This window comes from Nymphalis io, chromosome 15, assembly GCF_905147045.1.
Source record: "Nymphalis io chromosome 15, ilAglIoxx1.1, whole genome shotgun sequence".
Taxonomy (NCBI): domain Eukaryota; kingdom Metazoa; phylum Arthropoda; class Insecta; order Lepidoptera; family Nymphalidae; genus Nymphalis; species Nymphalis io.
Window position 1 is genome coordinate 7,564,799 of NC_065902.1, and position 10,528 is coordinate 7,575,326.

General features: G+C 30.2%; 1 protein-coding gene across 1 annotated transcript; it reads left to right on the forward strand.

Moving 5' to 3' along the window:
• The first annotated feature begins 425 nt into the window (after positions 1–425).
• LOC126773697 (uncharacterized) lies at positions 426–10,145 on the forward strand. Its single transcript, XM_050494776.1, has 6 exons — positions 426–612; positions 1,280–1,331; positions 4,178–4,303; positions 5,969–6,120; positions 7,066–7,245; positions 10,081–10,145. Exons 1-5 carry the CDS (start codon positions 535–537, stop codon positions 7,240–7,242), a joined length of 585 nt encoding a protein of 194 aa, XP_050350733.1. The 5' UTR covers positions 426–534; the 3' UTR covers positions 7,243–7,245; positions 10,081–10,145.
• The last annotated feature ends 383 nt before the right edge of the window (positions 10,146–10,528 follow it).

Below are 10,528 nucleotides of genomic sequence, written 5' to 3' on the forward strand. Positions count from 1 at the left end.
TATTCATACGTATTTTTATACATTTTTATAAACAAATATGTTTGTTATAAAAAATAATATAACTGTAAAATGTAAATAACTAAATAATTATTAATTGTTAGAATATCAAAATTATTTCATAACAAATTGTTCAAAAGCGCCATCTGTTAAAACATTACTACAACTGTTACAGGTTAGCTGAATATAATTAACTTACATAAATAGTTTGCTCTCAATTCTATAGATGGCGTGACAGTTGGTGTATGAAACTTTAGAACTTATAAAATTGTAAAAAATCTCAGTTGGCTTGACAGTAATATTGATTTACATAATCATCAATTTATTTACACTTTTTGAATTATCTTTAAAAACAAGTTTGTTAACGTTTTAGAAATGTTAACTAAGGAGGGTAGCCATATAACGAATAGGCTTGGAATTTACATTTATACCTTATATTAGTACTGACTAATCATTTTGTTTATATTTTTACCTTTCGTTACAAATTACTTTAAAAAGTACACCTTCACTAACCAAACCTTCCATCATCACATCATAATGGATGTTACAGCAATTTGCAACGATTCTTTCAAGGAAAAACGTACATTTCAAGAAATATTACCAATATCCTATAAGGTACCTATGTATTAAATATTATTTGGACAAGTGTTTCACGATTTGCACGTATTATATCATACAATACAATTTCTTACAAAATTTTTATAATAATTTCTAGATTTTGTTTACAATTTGCATACAATTTGCATAGCTGTTGTTTATATTTTATTTTATTTGTCAAAAGGAATGAAGGAAATCAGGCCAATATGCCGAAAGAAGATATCGTGTAGTCTTGTCATACACATTTAGAAGTCGTTCTTAGTGATAAACAAAGATGTGATCAAATAAAATTGAAAATACAATAATTTAATTCCGTATGCCTGACATAATAATGCGGAGATGCAAGCAAATGTGCTTAACCAATGTGTGAGCCATCTGTTCGTCTACTCTGTTATTATCTACCTTTAAAAACATTTATAGATATAGTATAAAAATACTTAGTACAATACTTTGAATAACAAGTTAATATTCTAGTAATGGACGACCTTACTTATAAATTTGTATAACGTATTTTTAGTTAATCACTGATTTATCTGTTATCGTTGATTTTAATTTCGAAAGAAAACATTGTTTAACTAATCATCCCCAAAACAACATATAAAGGCGTTAATGATCTGATTATTATATTTTGTCTTAAATATATATGTTGTTAGATAAAAAATAAATTACAATTTTTATTTTCCAGAGCGTAATACCCGATATCGCTTTAGTTCGAGAGAGATCTAACCTTCAATCCGGTAAGATTACGACTTAATTATTTTTATTTTTCAGTAGTGGTTTTTAAAGAAGTTTTTAAAAGTTTTTATACAAGCGCTTTTAGAAACTTGGCCTAGTCAGTTTTACGTATATAACGACTCTTTATAAATATCTATAAATAAAATATTTACAACACTGTTAATTGTTATTCTATTATTGTTAATTGGCGAGTCCTAAATATTGTAGGCAGCGTTTAATAGTTTTGTCTTATACTATGTATACTTATAATAATTGATATCGTAAGATATTTAAATAGTCTTATAAAAAAAATAAGGGTATGGTCTGCAGTAAGATGTATTAGCAAAAAAGTACAACATAATCGCAGTAGGTTTGAAGTCGAGCCCTTGAAGAATTTTAATATTTTTTTGAACATCGTTATTATTCAATATCACAATTTGAAAGCACTGACTTATAATGATGTACCGTTTTTATTAGTAGTAACAGCATGTTAATGTCCCTCTGTTGGAGCTTATTCCACTACGCTGCTCCAGTGCGGGTTGGTAGAATACCATGTGGCATAATTTCAATGAAATTAGACAAATACAGGTTTTCCTTGACCGTCAAGCACGAGATGAATTATAAACGCAAATTAAGCACATGAAAATTCAGTGGTCACTTGCCTGGAACCCACGATCAACGGTTAAGATTCACGCGTTCTAACCAATAGGCCACCTCGGCGTTTTTATTAGTAAGGTTGCTTATATTGACAGTAGAAACATACTCTGGTCATCAGGCAGCACTTATGTAGTATTTATTAAATTCAGTATTTTTTGTGGTGTTATTTAAAAAAAAAACGCTTTAGATAAAGTTCAATATCAACGATGCACGGCCAAAACAAAGTAAGTATTTCTTATCATAGAGAGATTTGCATTTGAGCATTAATTAATAGTCACTTCTTGAAATGTACCTAATAAAATAAATATGAGGTGAAAGTAAATAATTTTTCTTTCAAATAAAACCAATTTCATCCACGTTCTATTGTAAACTAGGCCAAGGCTTCAATTCCCGACGTAATCCTGCTTTCCTCTCTCATTTTATTTTGTGTAACTAAAATTTAATGTAGGTTTCTGTTTATGAACAGTTGTTTTACGCTTTTGAAAAAAAAAATATTATCTAAGAAAAAAATTATTCAGATCTGAACCTCTTATTAATGATTGAAAAAATCCAACTCTTATTTCACAACCATTGTAAATTGGTAATGTTTTAGTAATTTTGGTAGGTTAAAGCATTTCATAATATTTACGAAGTACGAAGAAGATCCGGCGACAAGTTCAGTAGTTCGCGTTACTCATGTTTTACTATAATTAGTTACAATTGAATTTATTTATCCCACAAACAGTTATAAATAATTATGTCAATAGAAGTTCTCTATTCATTTTTAAATAACGTCTATTTTTTCATTAGAAATATAACAAGGACAATAATAGCTATAGAAACTCTTATTATTATATTCATTTACTATGTTTCGTAATTTGAACTTGGAAAAAATGTTTTTTAATTGTTCTTTAACTTCTTTATTTCTAATCAAGTAACTATTGTTGCTCAAGCATTATTCATTAACATTAAAAAATAATATTCATTTATTTCATGATTATATATTCGTAGATATCCAATAGTGATGTAAAAGGATCGATTCCCTTGGGTCGTCCCGTTGGTTTCGTTTCAATTAATAACATTTTAAAATTGACTAGCTGACGTACCACGCTTTGACTAGCATACAAGTTTGCACATTTAAGTAATTAGGTGAGTGCTTGCCTGATTATTTTACTTAAGCAAGGATTTTTGAAACACATCCCCTAACGTGGTTAAACAAGGGATGACAGTTTGTATGGAAAATCCTCATTTTTTAAATTAGCTTAGGCATAATTGTAGGTATAGTAAGTACCTATTAGTTAAAGCTGCTTTAAAAAGTAGTGATTGTAGTAATCTATTTAAAAAATAATAATAAAATGTTCCTAATATAAATAATTGCATTTGTCCCTTTATGGATTTAAAATATATTGTAATATGTTTAGAATCATTTTCCTAATTATATTAAATAATAATAATATTTCAGAACGTACTTACTTTAGTAACAAAAAGGATAAAATAAATATAATAACAGCTAGGAACTACTATATAATAGTATACTGCTCCAGTCTCCAGCCAAAACTATATAGCAGCGGTTTATTATCACTAGTATATTTTACTAAAAAATTGACACTTTACCGCAATATAATCGAAATGTTATCGTTGCCGTTTATCCTTTTTTCTATTATTTATTTAAGCGTCCTGTACTAATATAAAAATTAACAATTATGTTATGTTTTGACATTACGGTATATAGTAGAATCATATCGGCTTGGCTCCGATCCGAATATAAATGGAATAGTTAATGTTGCATTGAAATTGAATCGGGAATGTATCGTAACCGTTATAAATTAATAAAGTTGACCTCCCAGTCTACTCTGCTAACAACCCTCTTCTGAATTATGTTTAAGCTAGCTCGCAACCCACGAACCAAAAATGTGGATTCGCATTATAATCATTACTATATCGCATATAAATGATTAAACATCACGTAGTAGTAATATCTAAGTATAAATTTAATTGTATACTATCCTATACCTGACTTGTGAACTTTACTTAGCCGATTGGAAAAACTCACAATCAGTGTCAAGTATTAAAAGTGCTTGCTCTCTTGAAAAATTGTGTAGTGCGCTTCGAATTGCATTCAAAGTAATTAAAAAATCCAATTAATTTATAACAAAGAGGAATTACGGTCAACAGAACAAAATATGAATTGTTAACGAAATAAGAACATTTTTATTTCTAAGAGTTCTTGCAGATGTTTTGATGGCTGTTAAATTAGATCCTGCAGTATTAGAAGCTCAAGTGACTATTAATAACGGTGAAAATGTTGGTTACGAACGAAATTATACTGACACGGTGCAGAAACTGAAGAAGAAAGATGGTATGTAGTGTTTTTGATATTAAACTTGGTGGTAGGGTTTTGTGCAAGCCCACCTGGATAGGTACCGCTTATTTCATATTCTACCACGAAACAGCATTATTTTGTATTGTTGTGTTCCGGTTTAAAGGGTGGGTGAGTCATTGGACTACAGAGTACTGCGAAAGAGACATAACATCTCAGTTCTCAAGGCTGGTGGTGCATTGACGATGTAAGGAATAGTTAATATTTCTTAGAGTACTAATGTATATGGGCCGTGGTGACCACTTACTATCATGTGGTCCGTTTTATCCCTACCTATTTTAAATAAAGTCCTAGACTCCCCTAATTAAGTAATGGTTCGGATACGGAATACCTAGCTATATATATCAGCGTTAAATCTGGGCAGGCACGACTGTCCTAAATCTCAGTGATTATAATCCAACTCGTGTCAGGAAATAAAAAAAAACATAATAAAACATGCATGATCTCTAAGATGTTATAGTCTATGACACTAGTTATTATTTTTAGTTGAAAGGTCGTATGTATAAACAAATGGTGGTATTATTATTAATTTATAAAACATTATTTTAAATAAAAAAAATATGTATTACAACCTCCTTTTTTATGTCGGTAAAAAGATTAGGAAAATAAACATTTTTATACTCAAGAGCATTACAGTACACATTATTACATCCGGAAGCGGTGGCGTAGTGAATTAAAGTTAGCTTGTCCGGATGCCTGTATTGTATGTAAAATACATTAATTATTTATATCAGAAACTTTTGAGACCTTGCCATTTTTCGTTTGTTTGTTTTTAATTTTCGATTAAATTGTAGTAATAATAGAGCACTATTCCTCCCTTTCACGCACTAGTTTGAATATCACTAGCATGTATAATATTGACACCTCAAATGACACGTAAAGTACACGACACGACTTTTCGGGAGAAGCAAAATGCAAAAGTTGAAAATGTTTTTAGGATATCGTATTTTAGTAACTATAAAAATATATCGTAACTATAAATATATGATAATTCTGATAAAATTATTTTCAATGAAAAATCCGTTAGGAAGGCAAGGACTGAATGATAAAACGTCGGGTGCATATACATCATACAATCAATCGGTAAGCAGATGAGTACAAATTGCTAGTAAAAACTCACCTATCTACACGTGACAACCAGGTAGTAGTGACAGGAAAAAGGTGGGCAACCTAAGTGTAGTATTTTCCTTATATTTTATATTTTCGATTGGTTTGATAAGCAGTGAAGACAGCATAAGAGTGAAGAATTTAAAAAAAAAACAGAAAAGTCTAAGGCAAACCTAATCATGACAATTTTATTTAATTGTAAAATTCAAGAAAAAAATATTGTCATCAGATAAGCAGATGGCTGAAGGTCAACTCCAATTCGGATCTCGTATACTAATGCATATTGGTATTCAGTATGCTCAAATGTTCATTGTTTTTATGTCAATGATATCAGTGTGGCCGGAGAGAATATTGATAAAAACAGTCAATAAGCTAATTTTAGTAAAATAATTATATCATAACTTAAATAATAGTGACAAAATATCAAAATGATTATTATTTTTAAACAGTGAAGCGTTGTGCAGTTATAGTTGTTTTAATCTTATATATTGATACATAATAAATATTTATTATATCCGCCTTCGGTAATTGTTTCAGAGTCACTGCATCGTAAGCATCACTCAGACTTTGAAAAGGCAATGTGCTTGCAGCGAGCTGCTCTCTTCTCCTTGTCCTCAAACCAATTCAGTCTCTTAATGAAATACGCTGACACCCTCCGCCAGCAACGGGTTTCGTTACAGAAATATTTGGTGAGGATAGTAGTAGGTAGAAAAAAAATAACCAGAAAATAATTGTAGCCATATTATTTACGGGTACCTGGTCTGTTTGTCAACCGATATTCTCTATCTTTTTTTTATTGTCAGCTGTTGAAGGACTTTAGTGCTATCAATAGAAAAAAAAAAAAAGAAAAGATTCGAAGCATTCAAATTTGTATATGTTTACCTAAATTTTTCAATATGATTATGGTCGATACCACTCAGCCGATGGCCATGACAGTTGGTATACATTTAAGCACGGAGAATATCTTACCGCAAGTTGTAATGAATAAACCAACATTTCTATCACATGTCGGGCGTTAGCTATAGCTAGTAAAAATAATGACATATTTTCAAAAGTACCAAAATATTTGATATTTGTTTTAAAAAAGATGTTTATTAATTTTAATTTATCATCTTGCTCAGTCTTCGTTTTATACCGTTAACAATGCCGTGGCTTGTATTAAAAAATCAATAACTGTCGTTCGCAACTATTCACCAATGTTGTATCAAATTAACAACGCCATTCATGTCTTGCTAATACAGATATTGATAAAGCAACATTTTTAAATAAGAAACGATTTTCAAATTTCAATATTTGACATTTAACGTGTTGTTTATGATTATTAGCTTTTTCGACAATCCTTCTTTACTTACAGCTTAAATTTATATCGTAAGACTGATTCATATGAATCGTAAGACTGATTCATATGAATCGTAAGACTGATTCAGTCTTACGATATATTTTAATTTTTTTACATTCATATGAATCAGTCTTACGATATATTTTAATCTAAGAGAAAAACTGCGTTTAACGAGTTAAATTAATTGATAATATTTTACGTTTAAAACCTCATTATTCTACAATATTAAGATTGCAAATTAAGGTCACACTACTATTGCATATGTAATTGTTGCAAGAATTTATGTTTTTTCAAGGAGTGTGGGTTCTGTAAGAATAATGGAGAACCAGAAGTTTGGTACACAACCCACGCCTTAAAAGACGGAAAAGGTCGGGTGCGATGTCCCATTTTGCGGGCCTTGTCCTGTCGCCGCTGTGGCGGCACAGGTGACAACGCTCATACTATCAAATATTGCCCACAAAGATTAAGATAAAAGGTATTTCATTTAGTAGATATTGTATATAAGTTAATAAAAAAATTTTTCACCCCATTCATGACGATGGCAGGAAATCTGCATCTTATACTAATTATCGATGAAATTTTTTATGTGATTCAAACACATATACATAGCCGTTATATCTAAACATAATCTTTTTACTATAAATAGGATAATTATTTTAATCTAATGTGATTCGTCTGTGAAACATTGCAGACGTCACGTTGGAAACCATACCGGTGTAAGCTATAGTACTAGTAAACTATCAGATTAGAATCGGGAAATAAGCATACAAATAACCGAACAATAATCTTTCTCATAAGACAAGGCTCATTGATTTAAACCTAGCAAACTTATAATCTTCATCATGCTCGGTGTTGAAGGAAAGCATTGTGAGTATACCTGCTTGTTTCGGATGAAAAACTGCCACATATTACCAATCAGAATTGGAACGCCGTGGTCAAATAAGCTCCTCTTCTAGATCTTTACCTCAAAAGGAGATTAGGCCTTAGCTCAGTAGAGGGAACATTTACAGACTATTAACTCTATTGTAAAATGAAATTTAAGAAAAGCTCACGTAATTGTCTATTATTACTAAAGTCAGCTCCTGAGACGAGTAACGCAAACAGGGGTGATATTTCAAAGGAACGGAAGAGAGGTGAAGCGGGACTTAAGCTAGAAGTGTTTTACCCGTCTCTAAAAATTGAATACCTCCCGTATTTAATTTCATTTAACAATATAAAACAAAGCAAATATGCTTATTATTGTTATTATACAATAGATGTGAGTATACAAAGAAAAATAAAACTGACAATTATTTTTTGTTAAACAAGGACAAGGAAGATTAATCTTTCGAGATTATATTAAAAATATAGAAACCCCAATATTCAAGTAAATCCCGCATACGTATATAATTTAAAAAACAAAAATGAATATCTTAGATTATTTTTAATGAAACAGCATACCGTATATATATTTTCAAACTACTATTTGTTACTTCTGCTTGTTTTTGACAACTCTACAAAACATACTATGTTCCAAGAAGTTACGTCTCAATTCATTTCCCGTTCTGTTTCTGTTTTCCCCGCTCACTATTCTCCATAAAACTAGCACTAAATGCTGTTCATTTTAAAAGCGCGGTCGCTATTTATCGTATACGTCTAATGTCTCTTACTATCATAAGTTTTTGGATTATTTAACTATAACAACAAAATAAACATTAAATTAATCATTATATTATTTATTTGTTTATACTTATTATCAATACATTTTTAATGGTTGTTAAACTAAATTTTGGTGCCACAATCCAACACTTAGTTTAAGTTTTTTATAACCCCTGACTTTTAAATTACTCAAGTCCCTGCGTAGTGGAAAAAATTACATTAAAAAAAACAAAGTAAATTAAAAATCTCACTGTTTGCAAGTACGCCACCGAGAATAACGCCCATTGTTTGTATCGATTCGCCGCTGCATCTCCTAAGCCACCCCATTTTACGGTGAGTATTGAAGTAAACTTAACCTTTAACTTCTTACGCTTATTACTTGCTTGTTAAAAATAAAATAAAAATGAAAATATTATAAAAATGCTTTTCGTGGAGGTAAAAATATATATGATACTTACATATTTATCTACCATACAAAAATTGTGCAAAAACATTTCTAAGAGATATAATTCCTTATTTTCGTCTCTACTAGTGACAAAAGGGTTCATTGATTGAAATATCTATTGGCGTATCTTGGGAGTAAAAGCCCCCACATATTTATTTACTTTACTTCATTTACACATTTATTTATTGTTATTAATAATAAATTATTTCGATAACTAACAATTACGTTGTTTGATCATCGTGATAATTGATTTAATCATCTGCTGAGTCCCGTGACGGCAACATATATATATATACACTCAGCTAATATAATGCTACTTAATTTTTATTATAGTAAGTAGCATTCTGTAAATGTCACGCTGTTGGAGTAAGGTCTTCTCTCACTTTGAGGAGGTTTGGAACTTATTGCACTATGTTGCTCCGATTTGGGTTACAATACACATGTGACAGATTTTCATCCAACAAAAGCATTCTCTCTCATGATGTTTTTCTTCACAGCCGAATATGAGAGTTAGTTATTATAGGCACAAATTAAGCACATTAAATTTAGTGGTGCATGTCCAGGCTTGAAACGCAATCTTCGGTTAAGATTCAAGTGTTATAAGCATCAGATTTTTATATTTAAATTGAATTTTTCGATGTAAATAATTCTTAGTATGCATTAATAATTGTAATTCAATGAGTAGGTATATTTATAGTAGTCGCGTTTCAGTATATTTCATCGCCATGCAACAATGTATAGAACATTCCAGATTTGCAATGTATATTAATAAAGTTTAAGCTCGCTCTATTAATTTTGACGTAATTTTTACTTATGTTCGTATTTTTATCGAAGATTCATTAGACGATTCGAGTCGGAGCGATATCTATTGTCTTTTCCGCCAATCTGTGATCGCGTAACCTAATGACCAATGAAATAGCATTATTTATATGAACGAATTGGTCATTTAAATTTGAATTTTATTTAATAAGTATATATAATTAAAATCTGAATATTAGAGGCTTAGTTGTGACGAGGAAACAAACAAGCAGACAGAGTTACTTACGCTATTATATATTATAGATGTTTTAAGATAACAATAATAAACTTGTAACTCATTATGTTCAACATCTGTTTATATACTCGTATACATTCAGCTCCCTACAAATCGCAACATGCATGCACTAGTTGTCCTTGTATAGCAATAATCCTTGTCATAGATTATTATTTACTGGTTTCTCATTTCAGATCATACCAACCGAAGCAGACTGTGCTACGCTTTATATAATGATATTTAGTGACAAATATTTTAAATAAAAAATATTTTATAAGCAAAATTTTTTATTTTCTAATTTGTTCATCTTTTCCTTTTCATAAAAGTAATATTATAAATAACTTAATTTGATCAATCGTTGCATTTCAGTAAAATTATGTGCAATGATAATTGTGCAAATTATTTAAATACAATCTTAGCAAACTATGTCATATTATTATCATAAATTTTGCGTTATTACATTTTATGACTTATTGTTCCACTAACAAATAGACAAATTAGTTGATGGGGGCTATATTATAATTAAAATACCTCTGCCTATGAACTTTCTCGAACAATAAAAAACGCAGCCATTAAGATGCCAGTGCGACCCTTGTTGCAGCGATCTTCAAGATATGTCTAGTACTGTGGCTAGCTTCTAAA